This window comes from Nerophis ophidion, linkage group LG25 (genome assembly GCF_033978795.1).
Source record: "Nerophis ophidion isolate RoL-2023_Sa linkage group LG25, RoL_Noph_v1.0, whole genome shotgun sequence".
In the NCBI taxonomy this organism is placed as follows: domain Eukaryota; kingdom Metazoa; phylum Chordata; class Actinopteri; order Syngnathiformes; family Syngnathidae; genus Nerophis; species Nerophis ophidion.
Window position 1 is genome coordinate 17,672,689 of NC_084635.1, and position 27,950 is coordinate 17,700,638.

General features: G+C 37.5%; 1 protein-coding gene across 4 annotated transcripts; it reads right to left on the reverse strand.

Annotated features, from left to right (window-relative positions):
* Nucleotides 1-602: 602 nt before the first annotated feature.
* On the reverse strand, nt 603-27,904 carry LOC133543126 (caprin-1-like). 4 transcript variants are annotated; one of them, XM_061887586.1, is made up of 17 exons: nt 27,718-27,904; nt 19,906-20,040; nt 19,520-19,582; nt 19,299-19,385; nt 18,132-18,373; nt 17,943-18,025; nt 15,961-16,137; nt 15,833-15,885; nt 15,665-15,745; nt 13,201-13,344; nt 12,687-12,786; nt 11,509-11,570; nt 9,396-9,530; nt 9,125-9,281; nt 5,375-5,563; nt 5,184-5,290; nt 603-1,151 (listed from the first exon to the last, which is right to left on the reverse strand). In XM_061887586.1, exons 2-17 carry the CDS (start codon nt 20,038-20,040, stop codon nt 1,065-1,067), a joined length of 1,902 nt encoding a protein of 633 aa, XP_061743570.1. In that variant the 5' UTR covers nt 27,718-27,904; the 3' UTR covers nt 603-1,064. The 4 variants fall into 4 exon arrangements, with proteins under 4 accessions (XP_061743570.1, XP_061743569.1, XP_061743568.1 ...); XM_061887585.1 differs by having other exon boundaries at nt 13,201-13,362; nt 27,681-27,900; XM_061887584.1 differs by having other exon boundaries at nt 13,201-13,362; nt 27,718-27,899.
* Nucleotides 27,905-27,950: the final 46 nt, after the last annotated feature.

The window sequence follows — 27,950 nt, forward strand, 5'->3', positions numbered from 1 at the left end:
GGCTAAATTCAAGTATTGGTTCTTTCAATTTAGACATAATGCAAATGTTCTACACTTTTAACATCTGATGAAGAAACAAGAAATTACAATCTTTTCTTTTTTTGGTTATCAAAAATGAATCCCTAAAGTTACCTTGACTTACAATTTCAGAGAAAGTTATCTGTCAGTTTATTATTAAACCATTTGAAATCAAATTAAATTGTGTAAACGTTATTATTCATACTTGTAAAAATGTGACCCATTACCTCCCTGCTTGGTACTTAGCATCAAGGGTTGGAATTGGGGGTTAAATCACCAAAATGTTTCCTAGGCGCAGCCACCACTGCTGCCCACTGCTCCCCTCACCTCCCAGGGGGTGATCAAGGGTGATGGGTCAAATGTAGATAATTTCGCCACACCTAGTGTGTGTGTGTGTGACAATTATAAAAGAAAGAAAAAAATAAATGTACTGTTAGGTCAGCAATAATTGCGATGTGGGACCTTAACATGCCCCATAAACTCTAGTGATGTTTAAAGTGTTGGTTACCACACTAGCCAAAGTTTGGTTTTTTTTGTACAATAAATGCATATTGTAATATTGTCATGAAAAAAGGAGCACGGCGTAATAGAACACAGCTTTATTTATTGAAACAGTCTTGACTGATGACATCAGCATACAAAGAGTGTGATGGTGGTCATGAGCTTACAAAAGAAATGGTCTACATGAGGGGGGAGAACGTGCCAGAGGAAAATCTCCTGGGAATCATTTTGACGGTATCAGGGTATTTTTTGCATTTATTTTGTACAAAAAATAAATTAATGAAATCTTTCAAGTTTACAGGAATATCTATTTGTTTAATATCACACACACTTGCTGATAATCCTACGTGTTACCAAGGTCAGCATTTTGTGTTAAAACATTTTGAGGATGTGGGCAGACGAAAGCAGGCAAAAGTAGGCAGGGGATTTTAAAAAAAGGGGGGAAATAAGATCGTTAATGTGAAATGAAACATTACAAAAGTGAGCTGGGGTTAAACACATTCGAAAAAATCCTGAATGTTGGACGTGGAGCAATGAGAGGCTTGTTAGGATCGCATGGCCTGAGCGTTACCTCGAGACAATCCTCGTGCTCCTTGGGCAGATCCACGTTTGTAACCTTGTTGGTAGCCCTCCTGCAACATACCACACTCATGCTCAACCAAGCTCCTATCAGGACTACACCGTTTATGTCCACGCCCCTCAGGCCGATCGACTCACATCAACACAAGCGGTTGTCGTCACAACTAAAACTAACTATTGTGTACACTTTTACTTGTGACTAGAAGAAGGGATGAGGTGGCGACTTGTCCAGGGTGTACCCCGCCTTCCGCCCGATTGTAGCTGAGATAGGCGCCAGCGCCCCCCGCGACCCCGAAAGGGAATAAGCGGTAGAAAATGGATGGATGGATGGATGGATAGAAGAAGGGATAATAAACTATTTTTTCCACCATTTGTGCACTTTTTAGATTCTTCAGTTTTCACTCGATACTTGATACTAATGTTGCATATCTTGACTACAATAACAAGAACCTTTCATACATTTCAAAACATTTTTAAGGTGGCTAACAAGCTGAAAAAATATTTAATGTGCGCATTTTGTTAATAGCTGCAGTAGAATCAAGGTCATTGCTGCCATGCACTGTGTGCATGCTTTAATGCTGTGGAATTACACAGAAGTGATGTTGTTGTTTAACCTTATTATTGTCGCTAAGCAACTTGAAATGGTAACTGCACTTTAATTTTAAATTTTGCCTATCATTTACAATTGTTATGAAGGGACAAGAACAATTGTTTTTTTCCAAGGATTCTAGAAAATAAAAATAAACGTTTGCAAAATGCAGTCCCCTTTGTTGCATTCAAAGTCTTTTAAAACAACTTCAAAACCCTCCAGTATTTTATATATAATCATACATATATACAGTACATATACAATACATATATACATACAGTACATATATACACAGATGTGTGTATATATATATATATATATATATATATATATATATATATATATATATATATATATATATATATATATATATATTATACATACAATCCAAAAGTTTGGACACACATTCTCATTTACAACGCAACTGATGGTCCCAACCCCATTGATAAAGCAAGAAATTCCACTAATGTGTGAGGCAGTCACCTTTCAGGTGACTACTCCTTGAAGCTCATCAAGAGAATGCCAAGAGTGTGCGAAAAAGTAATCAGAGCAAAGGGTGGCTATTTTGAAGAAAGTAGAATATAAAACATGTTTTCAGTTATTGCACCCTTTTTTGTTAAGTACATAACTCCACATGTGTTCATTCATAGTTTTGATGCCTTCAGTGACAATATACAATGTAAATAGTCATGAAAATAAACAAAACGCATTGAATGAGGTGTGTCCAAACTTTTGGCCTGTACTGTACACGCACACACACATGCCATCTAAAGTACGCCAAAGAATCACTTAATTAAATATTGTAATGTCTTGTAGTTTTATTTTCCTGTTTTCAAACAGTGTTACTGTTCAAACTGTGTACCATGTTACAATGGCCAAAAATATTAAATACACTTGTTCAATAAAACCTCTCTTGTTTTTAATTAATACTTAGGCCTATCACGCAACTATATTTTTTATTTTGGTCCTTATGGTGGTACATGTACAGCAAAGTGCTTCTGAGGTGGATTTTGTGAACCCCTGGTTTAGATGGAAGGTTACAGCAGAAAGCAAGCCGATATGAAGAGTAAATGAACAAGTAGATGAATAAGAATTAGAGAATAATTTAACAACTGTTGGTGTGTCCATACTAAATGTAGGAGCCTAAATGCTATTTGAGTTAAATTTACATTTTTGTGGAAGGTGCTTTGTTTACTCAGCCAAAAGGGGACTATTTACATTATTTGCATAATACGAACATTTATATATTGAATGTTTTAGTGCAGTGGTTCTCAACCTTTTTTCAGTGATGTACCCCCCATGTGAATTTTTTTTTTAATTCAAGTACCCCCTAATCAGAGCAAAGCATTTTTGGTTTAAAAAAAGAGATGAAGTAAAATACAGCACTATGTCATCTGTTTCTGATTTAATAAATTGTATAACAGTGCAAAATATTGCTCTTTTGTAGTAGTCTTTTGTGAACTATTTGGAAAAAAAGATTTAAAAATAACTGAAAACTTGTTGAAAAATAAACAAGTGATTACATTATAAATAACGATTTCTACATATCATCAACTTAAAGTGCCCTCTTTGGGGATTGTACTAGAGAACCATCTGGATTCATGAACCTAATTCTAAACATTTCTTCACAAAAAAATAAATGTTTAACATCAATATTTATGGAACATGGCCATAAACAATCTAGCTGTCAACACTGAATATTGCATTGTTGCATTTCTTTTCAGTTTATGAACTTATATTCATATTTTGTTGATGTATTATTTAATAAATATATTTATAAACGATTGTTGAATTGTTGCTATTTTTAAAATATTTAAAAAAAAATCTCACCTTCAAGTACCCCATTTGAGAACCACTGACTTATAGTAAATATAAGGCTCACTTTATTTGTAATTATTACATTTGTCTAAATAATTTGATGATGTAGCTGAGATAGGCGCAAGCGCCCCCCGCAACCCCAAAAGGTAATAAGCGGTAGAAAAAAAAATAAAAAATTTGATTATGTAACTGTTTTAATTGCATGTATGGCGGAAGAATCTGTGTGGTAAGAGGGTTTTGGACGCAAGGTGTTATAGGTAATGGCAGTCAGGTGCGGTGGAATCGAGCCACACAGTTTTTTGACCTCACTTACTTTTTCTTCCTCTTACTTTTACTAACTCTTCGTTACCGTAACAAACAAGCTTTATTTTGCCATTAATTTTTTCCCACATTGTTGTTTTACGTTTTTGAAGTTGATAAGTAAACTATACAAAACGAAGAGGAGCGTCTGGCGTTTTGTTTTGTTGTTGCCGCAGCAAGCGGAGCAGGAGAAAGTCGAGGTGCGTCTAGCTAAGGCTGCATTAGGAATCTACACCAAGTTTTGTATCAGTTTTATGATCGATACTCGAGCAATTCGGTGGATACTTTTAATTTCTCAACATCATTTTTTGTTAATGTTTACAAACTCTGGGTTATTAAGTCCCCGTATACAGGAAGAATTTGAGGTCAAAACCCAAAGGACAATGTGTAATAGATAGCAGTTTTTTTGCTTTTTTCAGTTATTGTGTACTATTGACTTTGTTTTAGGGCTGGGGGATATGGCCTTTTTTTAATATCTCAATATTTCTAAGCCATATCGCGATACACAATATATATCTCTATTTTGCCTTAGCCTTGAATTAACAATTGATACATATAATCACAGCAGTATGGTGATTCTATGTGTCTACATTAAAACATTCTTCTTCATACTGCATTAATCATATGCTCATTTTAAACTTTTATGCAGAGAAGGAAATCACAACTAAGTCAATAGACCGAAACTGTATTTATTAGTGAAATGAATTATATTTATATAGCGCTTTTCTTTTTACATAGTGAAACCCAATATCTAAGTTACATTTAAACCAGTGTGGGTGGCACTGGGAGCACGTGGGTAAAGCGTCTTGCCCAAGGACACAACGGCAGTGACTAGGATGGTGGAAGCGGGAATCGAACCTGCAACCAACAAGTTGCTGGCACGGCCACTCTACCAACCGAGCTATACCGTTATTAGCAGGTGACTTTTCAAATGAAGCTACTTTTGGTAGCAATGCTTGTGCCCCACACTTGACAAATTAAAATTGTCTATTCGACATATTTGACACAAGGAGTGGGAAGACCCTGTAGTGTAATGCCCGCAGCTAAAAACAACTGCGTGAGAACGTATACTCTAATATTATGATATAGTCATTTTCTATATCGCACAGAGACAAACCTGCGATATTTCGCGTATAATGATATATCACCCAGCCCTACTTTAACTAAAACAATTGTATCAAATACAAGTAAACATGTTAAAAATATTGTGTTGATATTGTTGGCACTCACCGCCAATACAATGTATGGCCTGATTGGGTCGTCAACATAAACAGGACCAAAGTAACACAGAAACTTAAGTAGTTTTTATGAAGTGTTTTAACAAGGAATGTTATTTTTCCAAGGAGAATTTTGAAAAATTTGAAAATGATGCTCTTACCCTCTGGTAGTTATTCGAGTAGTCCCGGGTCCCCGTGTTGAATTGGCTTTGAGTGTAACCACCGCTGGGAGGGTTAGAAAAAGAGGGACGGTAGCCTTCATATCGGCCTGACCACAACGAGACAAAAAAAGCAATGACTTGTAGCCGTTCTTGGTAGTGTTGACATGTACCGCCTCATTACAACCGTGTACCTCTAAATCCATTAGAAGCACCTCGGTAACCGTTCATGGCGCCTCTGCTGTTCCTGGCCCCGCCCCTCGGCACAGGCCTGCTGTTGTAGAAGGACTGACCCGACTGTCCAAAACTTGCACCGGGTGATGAGTCTTCATGTCCGACTGGGGAAGGCAGGACCTGGGCTTGGGGCTGGAAGCCAGCAACAACTGGACAGCCACACATGAGGTTAGGGCTGCACGATTATGGCCAAAAAATTCACAATTACTAATCATGTTAGGTAAAACAGTGTTTCCCAATATAATGGTGGTGGGAGTGGGTTGTGTTAATGTGTTTTGCAAAGAAATATTCTAATAAAAAAGGGCTAAATAAACGTTATCTATGTTTGAAGAATAATATATATTTTTGTTCGTTATTAGAATTAACTTTTATATTTTTCAAATTACATGACTCCTATTTTTAAGGATTTTTAAAAAATGCGATATTTCAAGGGTGGCATGGTGTCACTAATTTAACATTGTAATACATTTTGATTTTTTGTAGTGTGAAATTTGTATATCAAATAAAAAATACAAACAATTGTTATTTATGTTAGAAGTTATAAGAATTGAAAGTGAGAATATCTAAATATTACTTTGAGCTTATACATATATACACCACTGAATTAGTGCTACAAAAACTACCGGTAGTCAGAAGCGCTAATACAGCTTATATTATTGTTCACACTCAGAGCAGTTCATCTTGGAAAACAATCAAAATTCGACCTCAGCAGTTGTTTCATTTGAAACTGATTATCAACTGGGAAATTTGGACTTTCCTGTATTAAACCATGAATTGATTAACGTGGACCCCGACTTAAACAAGTTGAAAAACTTATTTGGGTGTTACCATTTAATGGTCAATTGTACGGTATATGTATGGTACTGCGCAATCTACTAATAAAAGTATCAATCAAAAAGGGTAACACACCATTAATGTAACAATTGTACTCACTTTAGAGTCCTTTATTGCGCAATTACATTTCCTCATTCTCTATTTTCCACACACATGCACAGATGCAGGAGCTGCATAAATTCTAGTATGGAAGCAGATATCGCTGGTGTTGGTACTCTAGACTCTATTAAGCACGATGGCTTGACGCAAGTCCTGCTAGTGGGACTCCGGAGAGACAAGCAGAGCAGCGTGTTGTGTAGGCGTCCACCACTCGGGGTGCTCAAAAATATTCCATTCACATTGAAATCGAGATTTTCATTTATTCAAATTCTAAATTGGTTTCTATTTTAAGAATACATTTTTTTACAATTTTTTTTTTTAAATGTTTATTTTTAAGGATGATTTATTGCATTAAAACAATCAACAATCTTTAAAATAATTATCATTCATACTGCAGTTTCTATAATTTTCCCTTTATTATTTTATTGTGGTTATATGTCTTCTTAATAGCTTTGCAAATTTATATTTCAAATGTAAAGCTGGGTTGGAATTTGGGTTTCTCTAATTGTTTTTATCATCATACCATTTTATGATTTTTGTAAATACAAGTTTACAAATGTATTTTTAAAGAGATGTTTTTTAGGCCAACATTGCGTCGTCGTACGTCAGCAGCCTGAGGAGCTTTTGTAACCTGTGAAACGGAAGTAAAACGAGGGGATCGTTAAAAGTTTGTCAATGCCGGCTGGTGTACGGCGGTGAAAGAGTTCCAAAATCCTTGCCAAAAGAAAACCACACTGTGTGCAGAGTGACTATTTTTTCTATGCTGGGGATGTACCCCTCTTTGTTTAAGGGGAACTGACCTTTTTTTTAATTTTGTTTATCATTCACAATATTTATGATGACAGATGGATTCTTCTTTTAATGCATTCTAACTTGTAAATAAGTCTGCTTACTATTTTGTCCATAAAACCTAATAAAAAACATACAAAAAGCACCAACAATACTCAATTTAGATTTTGTAACTTAAATAACCAAGTAATAGTGACATACCGTATTTCCTTGAATAGCCGCCGGGGCGCTAATTAATTTAAAACCTCTTCTCACTCCTGCGCTTATTCAAGGCATGCGGTAAAAGTAAGCAGGCGCTAATAATTTTAGAAACCTCTTCTCACCCCTGCGCTTACCAATGGCATGTAGTAAAAATTGAGTGTGATTAAAAAAAATTATTCTGCATCCACGGCCCAGTGCTTGGGGACCACTGCTCTACAACATGTCATCGCGCCCAGTTTTACACCATGCTGTCAGTGTGCCGCCCGGACGCATGCGTTTTGCTGCTTCTCATACGAGATTGCAATGCATACTTGGTCAACAGCCATACCGTTTACACTAATGGTTGTGATATAAACAACTTTAAAACTCTTACTAATATGCGCCACCCTCTGTGAACCCACACCAAGCACATTTCTGGAGAGCATTGGCTCTGTGGCACATTATAAACGAGAATATGGATTACCCATAATGCCGTGTATCCGTGACTCTTGCCTATATTATACACACGCCCCCTACCCCGCCCACCTCAACCAACGCACGGAGGGAGAGGGGGGGAAGGGAGTGGGGTTTTGTGCCAGCGGGTGTATGTGCATTGCATTCTGGGTAGGTGTTGTTGCGTTTGTGGTGTGTTGCAGGGGCGATGTTCTCCAGAAGTGTTCGTCTTCGTTCAATGTGGGTTCGCGGAGTGTGGCGCGTATTGGTAGGAGTGTTGAAGTTGTTTTATATCACAACCATTAGTGTGATCTGTATGGCTGTGGAACAAAACCCCAGCTTTACACACAGTAAAAGCAAGAAAAAATTTCTCCGCCATTTTGAAAATGACGGCAGGGGGAGCATCATTCGTGACATCACGAATTTTACCCGGTGGTTAAAGTAAGCATGCGCTTATTAATTGGGGGAGCGAGTTTTACCCGGCAGTAATTCAAGGCAGGCGCACATTACATGACCGGCGGCTATTCAAGGAAATACGGTAGTTATTTTAGGCGCTAAGGCAGATAAAATATGTAAATTGGTGCTGTGTGTGCCTATGTTTACATCATCGAGTGCTCTGCTGCTTCCTTGCTCCCTGGAAGTTTACTCTAGATCATAAATCATGCATCTCACCTGGACAGAAGACGTCTGAGTAGGTATTCTGACAAGTTGTTACACTTTGGCAGCCATTTAGGACACAAAAAGATGCTTGTCCCACCCCCGACACCACACCCCTTTTCTTTGTGAGGAATATAAGACATTTTTCATCTTAATGAGAATATATGTACATCCAAGCAGTCGGCATCCTAATGACGGCAGACCTTGTACAGTAAGTGATGTTTTATCATGTTTGTTGGCTCTCATGAAGTCTGCAGTGAATAATAATCAGTGATGAGAACAAAAAAAAGCAAACGTGAAGCGTTTTTTTATTAATGTGCTTAAAATGGACAAAATGCGTAAATATTAAATGTTATTATAAATATGCCCGTTGCTACATTGCATATATACTACATCATGTATATAAAACCTCAATGGAGGTGTTTTAAGGGCTTTGTAGGCAGAATTGCATAGCTCCCTAAGGCTCTATTGTAAGCAAACATTTGATGGCATTTATTTAATAGTTAGAATGCAAATAAAATAAAATTACATCCATCGTCATGTCTCATGATTATTGTGAATGATGGGCAAAATCCCCCCAAAACCGCAGTTCCCCTTTAAATCAGGATTAAAATTGCATTAATTGTGCAGCCCGGCATGATACATTTCAGGGCTTCACTTTTGAACAGTAATGACCATGTTCATTGCTTTTCTCACACCTGACTGTAGTGTCTCCTGCGGTGCCTCCGGCTGGTCCACCGTATTATCAGACTGACCGCTGAAACCCTGCCCGTAGCCGCCAGAGAACTGGCCTGGCTGCTTCAGGGGGTCTGCATGGCCAGTGGATGGAGGCGTAGATGTGTTCATGTTGAATACCTGGGACACAAGAAGAAAAACAAAAATCTAGGTGTAAGTAAAGGGAACATGCATGTGTTTTTATTTCATATGCTTCATGACAACTTTTAGACTGGACTCTGGTACAAAGCATACCGCTTGCACTGACTGGAATGGTGCAGCGTTGACATTGATGCCACCCGGGCGAACGGATTTGGAGGCGGGTGGGAAGGCAGAGGACAGGGAGCAAGAGGAAGCAGAGGACGGCTCAGAGGACAGAGACATTGCAGCCTGGAGGGTGTGGGAGGAAGGTCAGGAGGGAAGAAAATGGCGATGGCGGAGAGAACAATTTTCCATTAGATCTGAAGCACACTTCAAGCAATAATATGTACAAGTTGGGCACTTGCCAGCCATTTAGACATCAATTGCAGTGCGTCAAGTTACAAGATAAACACAGACTACTTTAAATTGCATCAAAGATTCACATTAAAGGATAAACAGAAATTTGAGCAACCATATTTATTTCATCCTACTCTTACGGTAATGCCACACACTGTTGCTAATTGGGTTGCAAAAATGATCAATACTTTGATACCAACATGCAAAAATTACATTAATACCAGATTTTCCAATATCTTCAATACGGCGCGGCACGGCCACTCTCCCACGGCGTGGCGCAGTGGAAGAGTGGCCGTGCGCAACCCGAGGGTCCCTGGTTCAATCCCCACCTAGTACCAACCTCGTCACGTCCGTTGTGTCCTGAGCAAGACACTTCACCCTTGCTCCTGATGGGTGCTGGTAAGCGCCTTGCATGGCAGCTCCCTCCATCAGTGTGTGAATGTGTGTGTGAATAGGTAAATGTGGAAGTAGTGTCAAAGCGCTTTGAGTACCTTGAAGGTAGAAAAGCGCTATACAAGTACAACCCATTTATCATTTATTTACTGAAGACTGTACACCCCTTTTGTCCACAGCGAGTCAGTTTTTGCCGTGTGAGCACTGAGTCAGTGTCAAAGATGAACACCCGCGGTCATAAAAAATTAGCCAGTATTACTATATAAAGTCCCTCGCCACGTCGCGCTTTAAATATTTTTGGGGATATTTATTTTAAAACATATTCTACAATGTTTTGGTCTTAAATTAATTAAAGCACATCAACAAATAAATAGCGTAAAAAGGTATAACATTACAAAAAAACTCTGGATACTAATAATCAATAAAAAAAAAAGATTTGATTCTAAATATGTTTTAACCTTTTTATTACCCTATTTCGTTAAAAATTACATGATCGTCACACTACCACCATATTGAGAGACTATTAAGAACAATATTGTTGGTTTTATATACTTGAAGGCTCCACACCGCTGCTATTCTTTTCAGAATGTATAAGTGACTGTTGTTGTTTTTGAACCTATAAGCATGGGAATGTGTTTTAATATACAGTAGGTAACACTGTAATTTTGCTTCATATATGTGAGAATCTTGCATGTGACTAAAACATTAAGGAGTGGAACTATCCAGGCCTAGTTACAGTGTGCTCATACAACTACCAGGTACCATCTGTGTGAGCAGATAATACTGTATCATCTCTTTATCCATCCATCCATCCATTTTCTACCGCTTATTCCCTTTCGGGGTCGCGGGGGGCGCTGGCGCCTATCTCTTTATCTTTAAGACTTATTAGGTCGGTAGTACATTCATCACTCACACTTAAAGTGAAGAATAAGGCAAAAATACAGTGTTCTCTACTGTATTGGGTGGGAATAGACGACTGCTGTTTTGTATGTATAGCTGCCATACAATTTAAATTTGGTGCAAAAATGTAGCAGTGGTCTTAAATACCTGACACTTTGAAACATTTTTTAGTAGTCAATTTAAAAGTACATGGGTCCAGTTTTTTATTTTGGTATCATAAGTATAGAAAATCGTGGCAAATTAACAAGTATTGGTATCGACTACTGAAATTCTGGTGTCTCTTATCTATTTTACTCTTCGTAATCTTCTCTGCATGTATGCCTTTTATTGTATCTCTAGTGTTTGGTAATATGTTCATAATCAAGCTGCTGGAACTGTGAATTTCTCATGGATCTATCTGCCACCTATCATGTTGTTTTATCAATATTATCGGTGCGGACATTTTTATGTTTAGCACGTGCACAAATCAGGCCACATTGATCATGGTATTAATGAAAACAAAATGTATTAACACTGTTTTTCCGGTGACATCACATGAGCCACTGATATTTTCTGCTCTTTTGTTTGGGCTTCTTACTTGTGAGAGTTCCTTTGGTCCCGTTGCCACACTTATTTGTGAAAGCCTGGATTCTGAAAGGGCTGTCAGGAGCATAGAAGAGAAGTAAGTGAAATAGATTGACAACCACAATGTATTTCATCACATCTTCTGGACTTTCTCATGCATTCCAGAGCACATGATGAAAGCAGAAAGATGTGTGGTTACTAGATTATGTATTGAGATCACACCATTTCCTTGATCAACACCAACAAACAATAATTATATCTAACTGCACTGTTTTTAATGCAAGGTTACTTCCTGTAGGTTGGACAAATAGGAAGTGATGAAGCAGGAAAAACAGTTTTTATTGTCATTGTGATCTAAGTTACCGCCATTTTACATACGTTATCTCTCTATATAAGTATATTTTAGAAGCGTTTTGTGACAACTTGACCTGGTAAATGTAGGGCAATTTTTTTGATTCAACGAGGCAAACTATAGTTTTGCTTAAAATACAAGTTTCCAACGCAAAATAAGTCACAAAGGCTGCCCAATCATGTCCTTCTTTATGCATGTTTTTCCTCTGGTCTGGTCTGGATAAAACATGTTAGTGTAAAAGTGTGTACTTAGTATCTTTTTGGTCCGGTACCAAAGTACATATGTGTCAGCAGTTGGTGTCTTTCTCTGATGTGATGTTGGGCAAAATTAGACTAATATTATATAATAATATGCTACAGTATTATTGTGATGAGTTTCTTCAAACACAGCGTGTTTATGACTTTATTATTTGTTAGAATAACTTAAGTCAACATGATCTGTTGCTTGTTGAGCCAATGTAGGCTTTCAAGTATTATGGATAACATTCTGGTTCAAATTTGCAATTTCTAATCATTTAACTAAGCAAAACAACTACCGGGTATTTGACAAAAGCAAGCATGATTGTTAGCTTCTGTAATATAATCACTTAAAAAATGTGATTAATCACAAGCCGGCAATAAAACTTTTTAATCGATTGTCAATTCTACTACACATTCAACGTTTCCTGTGTACAGGTGTGGGACATATTTGTTAATAGTACATGAATTAACATATAGGTTACTTCTTATAAATGTGATAAATATCTAGTCACTGTATTCCATTTGGGATATTGAAGTCATAATCATGTAATTAAAAATGATTATTTTAAAAGAAAGACGCTAGTGAAAAAGTGTACTCACAGGCCATCTGTTGTAGGTCTACAGTTTGGACTGGCTTCATGGGCTGGGCGGAAACAATTGCTGGGTCGAGGGCTTGGCCATCAAATTCCAACATTGAGTCCTGGGGTATCAAGAACAGCAGGAAAAGTTTAAGAGCTATAATGCATTCGTGACTGTAGAGAACCACATTCTAAACCACAATATCTAATTGATTATAATACTTCACATGTACAATTGTATTGCCTAACTGCATTCCTTTTGACCTATACACTTAAAGCTTCACCAAATGAAAATATATTTTGCTTGGTTCATTGACCTTGTCAAAAAAGTGTTAATGTGTTCATTTCTTTAGTAAGTGAGTAACTTGCATGTTTCCTCTGGCTGAGTACATTAATAGAAAATGACTTTTGAACGTGAAATAAATAATTAAATTATTTTTTACTTATGCATTATTTACTCATATTGATTGTGGCTTGATTTGCTTTAGCTTTCTTGGGTCTACATGTAGTACCGTGACCACAGTGATTCGTCTCACCTGCATGAAGTTATACGTCCCTTGCATCTGGGCCATCAGATCTTGCACTACCTGCTTCCTGACTACTGGGTCAGTAGGCGGGGAAGGAGTGACAGGGTGCACATCGACAGTTGGTTCTGGAGTCAGCTGGGTTGGGGGCTGAAGCTGGAGGGAGTTCACCATCTTTGAGCACAAGTACGCTAATTATTAGTCATACCCCTAAGGACGATAGGATGCTGTATTTAAGGTTATTCCACCAAATCTGTGCTATTTGTGTCCCCTGGAAATAAAAATGTATAAATGCATGATGAAAGTAACTGTAAAATGAATTTTTTTTATCAAGCATAGTGTCCTGCATATTAAATAAATACAACTAAATTATTATTCAAACTACCTTTGATACCAGAAAAATAGCATTTGTTGTCCGTCCCTGCTTCTTAAGATTAGATTGTAATTAGAAATGTAATTTGTGTTACTCCTTACCCCAGCTGTACTTTGAGGTTTATTTGCTTTCTTTAAAAAAGTTGTGTTCCATATTTTTACACTCAGTCCTTTTACTCTAACAAATTAAACCCTCTCCAAAATGTGGAATAATCCACAAGGGAAATGATCCACAGGAAGTTGCATCATTCAGATCCTATGCAGGCCCGGATAGGCTCATTAATTTTTCTGTAAATTTGATATTTCAATTATAACGGGTTAAAACCTCAGCACAGTCTTGTTAACTATTTTTTTTTAAATTCAATCATTGCCACAGCACTGATTTTTGGGGGGGATTTTTTATATTTTTCACACATATCCAACATTTTTGGGGTCCTAAATTAAGCATTTTCAAGTATGAAAATGGCAAAATAAACTAAAGATATAAATTCTACAGTAATATGGGCCAATAGAGGAGACCAAAACAGACAAGACACACTGTTCAGTATCGTGGCTATGGATTGGCTCAGGTCTCTACATTGGCTTATAAATGTAAAGGTGACAAAAGGGTGTTAATGCATGTCGAAATGCATAATGTTAAAAACAAAAATTATTTTGAAAGTTGTGAATGCTCTAGTTAACTATTTTTAATTTAAATTAGGAAATTATTTGATTATAATTTGTGGAGATTAATTTATCGTGGTCATGTCCGGAACAGATTAATAGTGATAAACAATGGACCACTGTTTAAAGGCCTACTGAAATGAGATTTTCTTATTTAAACAGGGATAGCAGGTCGATTCTATGTTTCATACTTGATCATTTCGCAATATTGCCAAATTTTTTCTGAAAGGATTTAGTAGAGAACATCGACGATAAAGTTTGCAACTTTTGGTCGCTAATAAAAAAGCCTTACCTTTACCGGAAGTATGTGCGCGTGACGTCACTGGTGTGAAGGCTCCTCACATTGTTTATAATGTGAGCCACCAGCAGTAAGAGCAATTCGGACCGAGAAAGCGACAATTTCCCCATTAATTTGAGCGAGGATGAAAGATTTGTGGATGAGGATATTGATAGTAAAGGACTAGAAAAATTTAAAAAAAAAATACAATTTAATAAAAAGCGGCGGCAGTGTGAGCGTTTCAGATGTAATTAGACACATTTACTAGGATAATTCTGGAAGATCCCTTATCTGCTTATTGTTTTAATAGTGTTTAGTGAGATTATAAAGACATACCTCAAGGTCGGATGGCTGCTGTGAACACGCCAGTGTCTCAGAGAGAAGCAGAGGAGCCAAGATTACAGCTGCCTTTTTTGACAGCTACTGCAGGACGCATAATCCACTGATGTCTCCGGTAAAATATAGATCACAATTTTCCCATCCAAAAACATGATGATTGACGTACAGAAACATGTTCGCTTGACCGCTCTGTGTAAAGCTTCACGACAAACAAAGAAACACCGGCTGTGTCTCAGTGCTAAAGACAGCTCCAATCCACCGCTTTCCACCAACAGCATTGTTCTTTATAGTCTCCATTATAAATTGAACAAATTGCAAAAGATTCAGCAACATAGATGTCCAAATTACTGTGTAATTATGCGATGAAGAGACGTAAGTGGTGCTGAGCTAGTATGTCCCCTTCAACCAATAACGTCACAAACACACGTCATCATACGCGTCATCATACGCGTCATCATTCCGTGTCTTTTAAACAAGAAACTCCGCACGAAATTTAAAATTGTAATTTAGTAAACTAAACCGGCCGTATTGACATGTGTTGCAATGTTAAGATTTCATCATTGATATATAAACTATCAGACTGTGTGGTCGGTAGTAGTGGGTTTCAGTAGGCCTTTAAGTAATTGGTGTCAACATGCTATTAATATAATGATCCTACGCTAAAAACTCACTCCTGTTACTTTCAGTCCTGTTACTCAAATTAATCATGTTCAGCTTAGGAACCTTTGAAAAAATTAGTTGCCACATTTGTAGTAGTACAATATGTGTCGATTTAGAGTTTATTTTGAGAGTTAAAATAAGCAAATATCACAGATAGTACAGTACCTGAATGTCTACTGACCACTCCTCCACTTCTGTGTCTGTACTGCTGTAAGTGCTTTCCGGGATAAACTGCCTGTTAACAAACTACAACATAAAAAAAAGGAAAATGATTTCAAAAGTTAGTTCAGTTGGTGTTTTTTCCAATGCAATACAATGGCTATCAAATCTGACCTCTGTGGTTTCGACTTTCACTGTCTCTGGATGATTTTCAGTCAATGTTGTTTCTTAAAAGAAATAATGTCATTAGCTTCTCTGCTTCCTCGTTTGCACCAATATATTGGTCATGTGTTCAAATGTACCAGGTTCAGATGGTTGCTCCTCCATATTAGAATCAGTCACTGTCGTTTGCTTTTCCTGGTCCTGCACCTCTACCTCCACCTCCACTTCCTCCGCACATGTTCCATTGGGACCACTTTGTGCTCGGTCAAAGAAGCCACTTTGCAGCAACTTGTCCAGTGTCCCCTTCAGCGACTTGTCTGGATCAATGACGTGACAAATCAAGGGCAGAATTGAACAAACTGTCATGAAAAATGTTACAAAGGGGAATTTAAAAAACGTTTTACACAAAGGCATCCACAATGAGTTTCATCAGGACTTTTGGTTGTATTAGGATCAGGTTGTATTAGGTTTTGACTGACATTTTTGGACACAGGTCTCTTAAAATGAAGCAAAAATTCAGCAAATGGTTGGAAAAATAAGATGCAAACATATGTAAATCCACAATTATATGCATGATTTTCTTTATTACTGCTACATTGCTGTAGCAGGTGAGCAAATTGATCACAAAATTGATAACAAGGATAGTATTAGAATTATTACTATTATGATGAAATATTTGTGAAAAAAAATAACTTGTTCATATTGTTATTGATATTGTTTAAAAAATTAGGGGTAAAAAATCTTAAACAGGACATTGGGGGTGACAAGATAAAAGTTTTGAATCAAAGCCAATCATTTTTGCTTTAGTGTATTTGTTTTTATTTTTCTTAAACTATTTATGTGACTTATGCAATATAGAAGACTAAGGGGATTCAATTATTATTCAGTTGACCTTGTCTTAAGTTGTTGTATTAAATATTGTTAAATTGTTCAAATACTGTAATTTCCGGGCTAGAGGGCGCTACATTTTTTCTGCGCTTAATACAATGCTGCGGATAATTTATGAATATTTTCGGCTTCACATGGTGCCAATAAATTTAGCCGTGTCACATCAGACCAGTAAAATTGTTCACATTAAATCAAAACGATAAATCAGTCAGCCTTTTTAGCGAGTTGTGCACTCATCCTCGGCATAGAGAAACAACAACAAAATGTGAACGACTCAGCCCCAAAGCCAAAGATGATTGACCCAGCCATCAAAAAAGGACAAACAACATGACGGAAATCAAACAGCACTAACCAAAAGGCCGTAATTTGTGCGCTAAAACCCTTAAAATAGTTTTCTTCGGGGTGCAGGACAACGACGACCAAGACCACGATGCAGTAGGCTACTATATGTTGTGTTACAGACACTATCTTTCGTTAAATTTGGGAATTAACACAAGCGCCTTTGTAAATATTTTATGTTTCAAAGTGTACGCTTACTGCTTCCAGACTTGTGCGGCCAACTTACATACAAAATAAAATTCTGCCAAAAATTAGCTGGCTGTGGCTTACAATTAGGTGTGCTCTATAGCCCAGAAATGACAGTACATTTGTTGATAAAAGTATTTCTTGTTTGTCTAAAATATTTGTCAAGGGTTTTACCATCCTGAAGAGATGGTCAGAAAGCGGCTTTAAAACGATCTGTAAAACATAATCTATGAAACTTTTGACCAAAGGACCAAAGAACCACCATTACATGTTATATACCAAAAGGAAGTATTTTAAATGTAGAAAAAAAATAATAATAGGACCCCCTTCAAATTATATGATTTTTCCGGTTATAAACTGCTCCTTTGGAGGAAGTATGAAGGAAGGCAATATTGTTTTATAAAAATCTCTGCTATGCCTCCGCGGCTTGATTTTACATTCTCAAGACATATGCAGATCCCAAATACACAACAGCAGATATCAATAGGTAAGAAAATTTGGTTTTGTATAAAAGGACCCCTTTAATGAGCTTGTAAAAATGATTGGTATTACTATAGGTAGCATCAATACTAGTCCTGTATTTACTTGGTATTGAATCAATACCAAAATATGCAGTACTGTATTGCCCACCCGTCTTTAACAGTACAATAGACATTTTCTCATCTTAAGCCAACTGCCACAATGATTAAGAAGCAGTGAAAATGCTTACATGAAGTTCCGGCTACAGCCTTGTTTTTGCCCTCGAGCAGTTCCCACAAGTGTAGTGAGGCCTCTTTGTATTGTTCAGTCAACCTGGAATACAGCAAGCCATTCATTTAAAACAGTCGACATGTGCCACTGCAGATTATACACAGAGTAAACACTGTTGCCAACGGCATGGAGGCGCCACATACTGTACCTCACGTCATAGTTGCGGTCTGGACCTACAAGTTTGTAGAACTCATCAAAGGATGCAAGATCAGCGTCCGTGAGTAAGGAGGAACCTGAGGCATCAGGCCGTTTCAGTTCCTGCCTGACAGTTTCATCTCCCAACTGGTCCAGTAAGAATTGCAGCTCCAAAACATTTTTCAACCGCAGTTGTTCCAGCTCCTCTCGATGTAGCTGTTCCCTCCTCGCAGTCTTCTTCACCGTTTTCTGAATCTGAATACAGAGTCTGACATGTTTCTGGGTGATATAGCCCACAAGGAGTGAATGGAGAATCATACAATTTCACAGTGGGGAACATTTATGATCAAAAGCTTTGGACTTACAATCCAGGGTTTCCCATACATTCATTTATTTGTGGCGGCCCGCCACGAAACAATTACGGCCGCCACCATTAAAAAAATAAATAAATAAAAAATAAAAAACTCCCCCCCGCCCCCAGCTTTTGACTCGCTCGACCGCTCATAAAAGCAGTGGGACTCTGTCTGTGAATGGAGCTTGTAGTTACATATTATATAAATATGTAAATATTATATAAATATGTACATAAAGTGTTGTAATTATATTCCAACTCCGCGTTCTTCTTGGTCATTGCTGCTGTCCCCCCCCGACCACACTACCACAAAGAGAGGCCTGACCTGTGGGAAACACTGCAATCTCTGTTTCCAAAAAGCAGGATTTGTATTTGGTCCTGTATGATTTTCTATTTCCATTGTAAAAAGGTGTGAATGGTAGCAAAGTAACTATTGTGGAAATTGACACAGAAGTAGATTGGTTGACAGCGAATATGATGTGAAGCACAGAAAATTAACTTTCCTTAAACAATGCATGTCTTCCTCCTGTGCTTAAGAGTTAGAAGAAACAAAAAACTCAATAGCCTCCATTATTGTTGTTTAGATACATTGTCTCAATCCTGCTCTTTGTCAAATTGATTGTATTGTGCCGATAAGAGATAACACGACTTATGCAGATTGTGATAGAGCTTACCATCCAGCCTATACACCATGCAAAGAAAACTAAAAGCAGATCCTGCGCTACTGCTGAGCAATGATGAGCTAAACTTAAGAGTACGCCCCGGTGGAAACATGCCTCATCTGAGAGATAATAGCTTATAGAAATTAAAAATATGTTTATAACTCACATCCTGGCTCAGAGTCAGGAAGCCCTTCTGCAACTCTCGAGCAAAATCAATGTTGTTGAGAATCTCCTGGTACTTTGACAAAGCCTCCTTCAGGGAAAAAGGAAATGTACATTTTCTTCGATTTGGGGAAAAAAAACTGCATTTTGATTAAATTAATCAGATGTTTCATCAGAGAAAATTAAACATGGTTACAGCAGGAAAACCAGATGTCATGTACATACCAGTTGATCCTGGTTCAGTCTTTCACCTTTATCCTTCTTTGCTTGATAGTCATCCAACTTCGACTAAAAGAAAAATATGCAAGAATATAATTAAAATGTACTATTGTCATGCAAGTTCTGTACCCATGAGATGACTTGTGGGGTAACCATATAATGAATAGTGGAAAATGCGGATGTATTAGTATTGTGAATATTTATGTTTTAAAATGACAGCAATAATGCCTAGCTTGGCACGTGACGATATCAAACAAAAACTTGGAATGCTCCCATTTAGAGCTGCAATGATTCAATGAAATTTTACACCACAAAGGCAGAATTATATATATCTCATTTTAGATCTCTGTGTGAATGGTCATAATGCTGCGGGTAATACACAACGACTTTACCTTTTTTTTCTCCATGTTGCGAACTTTCTTGTCAATCACGCCAAGCACTTGCTTCATGGTTTCCGACTGGCTTGCCTTTCCAAGCTCTGGAATGGCAGACTGCACAGCACTGTTGCCAACCATTGCTGAAGGCATCTAAATTGAGATAGATAGTGGTGGGTTATTCAAGCATATGTTAACTTCAAACCGCCTCCTTGATTTTGGCTGTTGAGGACCAAGTTATTTCCCTTTTGTATGTAGCGTATAAAGACCCAAGGGGTGAACACATTTACTAGTGATTGACATGGAGAAGAAGTTGGATTAGATTAGCGATTCTTTTTCCTACTCCCTTTCTGATATGTTGAATCGTGAACTGTTGACAGGTTATGTATTCTAATGTCAAAAAAACTAAACAAACACCACAAATGCTTTAGAGAAAATGCTGCAAGTTCACGGAACAAAACCAAAGTCACCAGGCTACAGGGGCACCAGCCAGACCTGAGGCATGTTAGCGGACTAAAAATTTATATTGTACTTGTTAGACACCCATTATACAATATTGTGTAGCAAACATTTTTCACCACCAAGTGTTTAACAATTACATAAAGAAAATAAAAAAACTTTTAAATCTGCCAACGTTCTTCTTGGCATAACTTCAAAAACAATTATCACTCATGTCTAGCACACCAGGCAGTGTACGTTAGGCTGGGCGTTTTATGGCAAAAATTGTTAATCTCGATTAATTCAATCTTTTACCTCGACTTCTGTTAATGCACAATTATTTGGTAGCATAAGTGTGTCCAGGGTTTCCCCCAGACTGCCGATGTGGGGGCGTGGCTAGGACGGGGGTCAATATGACAATTTGCATAATAGTCAATGATGCATATACTGGTGAACAGCCTCTGGCATGTTAAAACATGGCAGCAAAGAGAAGTCACCAATTCGGATCCATAACTTCGGGACCAGGATTAGCTTTAAGGACTTAGTCGGTCAAGCTGGGGTGCGAAGGCTGGGCAAGTACCGCGGAGGGCCAGTCGTCTCTTGTCTAAACACGGACATCTCGCACAATTTCTATCTATGATGGAGCGCTACTGCCCTCTTAATATTTGCACATTTTGTAAATCCATGTCTAGGGTATATCTCGAATATATTCAAGTACGTCCACATTACAGACATGCTGCCTTTTGCTTTGCTTGCGTCATCACAACATCCTGTTTTGGCAATGCTGGTTTGGTAATTGGTCTTTCGGTGGTTGAATTTTCGCTGCATCACTAGTCAACAGTGTGGAAATAATAGGCTATATATAGATCCATTCCTACATTAATTCGTTTTCACATAAAGGACAGTAATTTTTCAAGTGTGTGGGTTTTATTTTGCTACACAATCAATTACATATATTCCTTTTGGCTACAAGTTCTTTACAGAAACCATAATTCTTTGGCACAGCTAGTTTCCTGTCATTTAACGACACAATCTTTATTGCATTTTCAAAGGATGTCATATTAGTACAGAAAGAATTACAAAAGGGGATAAATGGGACGGCTAACAATGTAGCTATTGGTATTCATCTAATCTGCCTATTTAGCCCTCAAAATATCCCAAAAATGCTGAGACCTACATATTATCTAAGTATTGGTGACTGTATTGTTGCAAAAACTAACACAGAAGAACTTTTTTTTAATCATCTAAACAAGGAAAACAAGTCTTGTGCTGAGAGAAATAATAAACATCTCATCAATTGGCATCCTAGTAAGATCAGACATTGTACAGTAAAGGATTGTTTTTTTATGTTCGTAGTTCGCATCAACAGATTACACTGCCCCAGTGTTGATCTGCAGTGCCCCAGTAAAAATTTCACCAATAAAAAAACAAAAAACGCTTCATAGTTTTAAGTCTACATAACATAGACTACAGCGCACATACTATTTAGTATGGTAATTGATTGCTACTGTATTCACTCCATGTAACAATGAGCACATGGCTAATTAATAAGGTAATTTATTCACGTGTGGATCGAGACTTCAGTTGAGAGAGGGAGAGAGAGAGAGAGAGGTAATGCGAATCACTGCTGAGGTAGGTAACGTTACCCAACAAACAATTTGTTAATTATATTATTTTGATTTGACTCAAACTGTAACTCCTAGATGGATATCAGAAAGTTATTCGCCCGCAGCAGGGAAGAAGCAGCGAGGAAAGAGAGATGTAAGTGAAGTTTTAGCTGGCTAGGCAACATCATTGTCTTAATTTCATGCTAAGTTAGCTAACGTTATTCCTTGCATCAAGACAAACATATTCATTTGCTGTACGAGCTGTCGGGGGAATTTCCAATGAACATGAAACATAATGTTGGTTATTGTCTGCTGGTTCTGCTCAGGACCTCTGCATCAATGATGATTTGGAGTAAGCATGTGTGAGTTGAGTGCTTCTCAAATGGTATATCTTCAGGAAGAAAAACATTTTTCCATATCATCAAGTCGTGAGCCAAATTTTTAAATCATTTAAGTTTTTTTCACAGAAAAATAGCACAGTAGACTTGTCTTGTTAATCGGTGTTGACTTTGACTAAAATAATCTTTTTTTTTGTCACCAGAAAAATGGCTACAGCTGAAGCATCTGGTTTTGTTTCCAGAAAAAATAGTAACATTTCTGTATTTGTTTTCAGAAAGATGGCTGAAAATATCGGGTTTTGTTGCCCCATTTAGATTTTTAAAAAATATATTTCCATGTCTGTCCTGAGTCCTCCAACTTGTTAGTCGGTTTGCCTTTTGCTAAAATACTCACTAATAGTCACTAGAAAAATGGCAAAAAATACCTGGTTTTGTTGCCACAATTTAATTTTTTTCTCCCTAAACTTTTTTTTTTTTCATGCACACATCTGACTGCGACTCACTGAAAATGACACACAATCCACTTTTATGTCACGACCCACCAGTTGGGAACCACTGGTCAACTGTATAACAGTTACTGTAATATTTCCATGTCCGTCCAGAGTGATTGACCACTTTGCAAAACTGAAAACGAGACGTTACAGTTTACTTCTCAGAAAATGATTCCCTGAACAGACACCCAACAGTTAATCATTCATTCTACTACTGTGGCTTTATTGTTTTGTGTATATTTTATAGTTTTGTGTATCTGAAATATGATTAGCCACATTGCCATAAATGGAAATTAAATAATATAAAAGAACCCAGAGATGTAAAGGTGCTTTATTTTTTGTTTTACTTTTGTAGATGTTAAATTTGCAGATGATTACTGCAATAAATATTCCAAAAAGATTCATTGCGCTTCCTTTTTGCTTTTACCAGTAGCAGTTTAGAAGTCTGGAGAAAAAAAGTGCACAAGTAGGTCAAATGCATTAATTAATTTCAGGTGGTTAATCAAAGATCCATACAACATAATCTGATATGATTTCATAGTTTGAAGCACTATTTATGTATCTTTTTATGATAAATAAGTGCTAAAAATGTTTTTGCTTGCGCGCTTTGCACGCTCTCATGAATTATTTGTGCCCCAGGTGTGCCCCAGTACAGTATTAGGTCCAGTGACGCCCCTGGTTTGCATTTCTTGTTTGGCGCTACTGCCTCATTATGCTTAGTGTTTCCCTAAAGCTGGATCTGCTTATAACTCAGTTTCTAAAACTTGTAGTTCGTCCTCTTTATATTTAGGCTCAAAAGGATTCTGGATCATCAGTTGCCCCAAGGAAGCCGTTGTTGGCGCCTTTGGACTAGTCAACCATTAGTAGTGGTAGTTGTTATTAGAGGTGGGAATCGAAAACCAATTATTGTTTAGAACCGGCTCCAGTGTTTCGATTCCTAGGAATCATTTGCCTGTTTTGTTAACGACTCCCTTATTCATGCTTGAGTGCGCGCATGACGTCACCATGCATTGAGCGGAAGAGGCACAAAAGCTGGAGTTATTCACGAGAAAGAACGACAACAGGGCAACTTGTAATATTTTCAAAGTGGATATTTCATTAAGGAGAGGAAATACCACTATTAACATTAGCACACCGAGAATGTGAAAGAACGAATGATGGGTTTTCCATCCCATCCATAAGCAAGATCAGCGATGTCAGCATGTGGTCTGTCTGCTGTTAATACTGTAGGCAGCTAACTAAGAGGCCTAGTGGTTAGAGTGTACGCCCTGAGATTGGTAGGTAGAGACTTCAAACCCCTGCCGGAGTCATACCAAAGACTATAACAATGGGGCCCATTACCTCCCTGCTTGGCACTCAGCATCAAGGGTTGGAATTGGGGGCTAAATCACCAAAAATTATTCCGGGGCACGACCACCGCTGCTGCCCACTGCTCCCCTCACCTCCCAGGGGGTGATCAAGGGGGATTGGTCAAATGCAGAGAATAATTTTGCCACACCTAGCGTGTGTGTGTGACAATCATTGGTACTTTACTTTAACACCATGTCACGTGAGCACCTCATTGTAAATTGTTCTCCACAGTGGACACACATTAATTATCCATCCATCCATTTTCTACCGCTTATTCCCTTTTGGGGTCGCGGGGGGCGCTGGCGCCTATCTCAGCTACAATCGGGCGGAAGGCGGGGTACACCCTGGACAAGTCGCCACCTCATCGCAGGGCCAACACAGATAATTAGTCGCTAAAAAATATAATATCCCTCCTGAGAAAAAACAGATATGCTCATGTTAATGTTTGGAACTGGTGTTTGCAGAATTGCACAAAGCAGTTTTGTTGGACTTGACTTGTATTTGTCACTCACTGACATAGTTTTACTTTGGAGTGGTCAGCGCATATTCTTTTAAAAATAATAATTTTATGTAATTTGTTTTTTCTACAGTAAACTATGAAGTTGATCATTATATCGTAGGTAAAAAAAAAAAAAATTCCTGTGGAACCCCTGAGTTCTGACCCTGGCTACTCACGGAGGCTGAGTTTGACCCATTCATGCATATTCTAATCTAAACAAAGTAATTGTTAATCAACTTGTCTTTCTATCCAAATGAGAATCGATGAAATTGTAATCGTAAAAATATTAATTTCCCTCCCTAGTTGTTATTGTGAATAGAAATAGCGAATATTGCGATGCACTCTGTGAAATCAATGCACACACACCAAAATTTTTTAGGAAATGCTAAAACGACAAATATACTGTAAATATAAAATGTTTAAGGTTTTCAGATTGCTTTTTTTTTTAGGAGGAATAGATTAATCCCCATTGCATACATTGTTAGCCACCTCTTGCTGGCGTTTTTCTGCGATTTAGAATGCACAAAAACAGAGTGAATGATAGGCAACGTTTCAAAAATAGTGCAGTTCCCTTTATTGCAGCATTTTCTCCTTGTATGTGTTGTTGGTGGGTTTGGACATTGGACTGTTTGGCCACCGTAGTCGATGTAACAATGATCAAGGAAAACAAAATAACATTACCTTCTATCCACTGTGTCGGAATACCCCATCCTCATCAATGCTATTTAGGTACATGTTTTTGGCGTTTTATACCAATAGCTGGCTGACTTTAGACAAAAATATCCCAGAGTATAATGTAAATAGCTTTAAATGGATGTCTTGTTCAAGAATATAGCACGGGAAGCCAAGAGTAGCATTTCCGTAAAAGTAAAAGCAGTAAGAATAGGTTTTAAGAGGGTGAACTAATGTTACGTAACGAAAACTAATTGAATAAATTGAACAACATTTAACATTGTTTTACTTTGGAGTGGTCAGTGCATAATCTTTTTTAATAATAATTTTATGTAATATTGTGTTTATTTTTACAGTAAACTATTAAGTTGATCATTATTTTATAGATATTTTTTATTTCATTCACTTTGTTCCCTTTGGAACCCATGAGTCTTGACCCTGGCTTCCCATGGAGGTTGCCAGCCTCTTAAGACCTCACTGCTGAGTTTGAACATTCATGCATCTTCTAAACTAAACAAAGTTAATGCTAATCAACTTATCTTTTTATCCAGATGAGAATCGATAAAAATATTGATGAAGAACCAAATCGTTAAGCGTGATCGAAGATGAAATTGGAATCGTAAAAATCTTTTTTTCCCTCCCTAGATGTTATTGTGAATGGAATGTTGCAATTCACCCACACCAAAAAAAAGTTTCGGAATTGCTTAAAAGGACAAATATACTGTAAATATAAAACATTGGAGGTTTTCAGATTGCTTTTTAGGACGAATAGATTCATCCTCATTGCATACATTGTTAGCCACCTCTTTCTGGCGTTTTTCTGCGATTTAGAATGCACAAAAACAGTGTGTGATAAGCAACATTTGAAAAATAGTGCAGTTCCCTTTATTGGAGCATTTTCCCGTTGTATGTCTTTTTGGCGAGTTTGGACATTGGACTGTTTGGCCACTATAGTCGATGTAACAATGATCTAAAGTTGGAAAACAAAATAACATGAACCTTCTACCCACTGTGTCGGAATACCCCATCCTTATTAATGCTATTTAAGTACATGTTTATTAGAGGTGTGGGAAAAAATCAATTCGAATACGAATCGAATCGTTTACGTTGTGCGATTCAGAATCGATTCTCGTTTTTAAAAAGTCGATTTTTTATTTTTAGATTTATTATTTTTTAATCAATCAATCCAACAAACCACTGCACAACAATACCATAACAATGCAATCCAATTCCAAAACTAAACCTGACCCAGCAACACTCAGAACTGCAATAAACAGACCAATTGAAAGGAGACAAACACGACACAGAACAAACCAAAGGTAATGAAACAAAAATGAATATTATCAACAACAGTGTCAATATTATTTATAATTTCAGCATAGCAGTGATTAAAAATCCCTCATTGACATTATCATTAGACATTTATAAAAATAATAAAGAAAGAACAATGGTGTCACAGTGGCTTACACTTGCATCGCATCTCATAAGCTTGACAACACAGTGTCCAATGTTTTCACAAAGATAAAATAAATCATATTTTTGGTTCGTTTAATAGTTAAAACAAATTTACATTATTGCAATCAGTTGATAATACATTGTCCTTTACAATTATAAAAGCTTTTTTTTTTTCTTTTAAATCTACTACTCTGCTAGCATGTCAGCAGACTGGGGTAGATCCTGCTGAAATCCTATGTATTGAATGAATACAGAATCGTTTTGAATCGGAAAAATATCGTTTTTGAATCGAGAATCGAATCGAAAAAATCGATATATTATCAAATCGTGACCTCAAGAATCTATATTGAATCGAATTGTGGGACACCCAAAGATTCACAGCCCTAATGTTTATGGCGTTTTATACCAATAACTGTCTGACTTTAGACAAACATATCCCAGAGTATAATGTAAATAGCTTTAAATGGATGTCTTGTTGAAGAATAGCACGGGAAGCCAACAGTAGCGTTTCAGTAAAAGTGAAAGCAGCGAGGATAGGTTTTAAGAGGGTGAACTAATGTTACGTAACGAAAGCTAATTGAACAAATCGAACAACACGGCCGTTCTCTTGGACTTACTTCGCAACTGGAGAGTATTAAAAGTAAAACCAAAGCACCAAACTAAGGTTAAATCGCACATTGTCACATTCAATTAAGCCCTGCATTCCACTCCATGCCCATTGTTAGCTTCCAAGCTAGCCTCTTTATTAATGCCCTGCGCTCGTTTCCTGTCAGCAACCATGTTATTCAACAACATATATACGTGAATATTAAAACGATTTTTTTCCGTTTTCCGGACGGCATCTTCATGAGTTGAAGTGCGGCAAAACAAGAGCGACGAAGTGGATGCTGCGACAACTCGTTTCGTGCTAGCTCGACACCATCGTGACAAAAGGGTATTTTACCTACTGACATTCCGTGGTTGGAACACAAATGACACACCTTTATACTCTTTGTCTTCAAAGAGATTTCCGTCGACGGGGATTAACGGCAGCTGTGTGGGTCAAATATGGAGCCTTTTTTTTTTTACTTTCAGTTGTATTTTTCCCAAATAAAAAAGAGGCTCAGGCGCACAGACAACCCGGCTGAGGAGCTAGGAGAAGCTACAAGGACCCTGCTTTGGCGGCCTATAGATTGCCTGATGGCAAAGTCCTGCAATTGTCTACCGCAGTGTT

Coding starts and splice junctions, on each gene's coding strand:
- LOC133543126 (XM_061887585.1), bottom strand. CDS start 20,040: ATGCCTTCAGCAATGGTTGGCAACAGTGCTGTGCAGTCTGCCATTCCA. Junction 12,787..13,200: donor GGACGTATAACTTCATGCAG/GTGAGACGAATC, acceptor TTGATACCCCAG/GACTCAATGTTGGAATTTGA. Junction 9,531..11,508: donor GACCAAAGGAACTCTCACAA/GTAAGAAGCCCA, acceptor CACACCCTCCAG/GCTGCAATGTCTCTGTCCTC.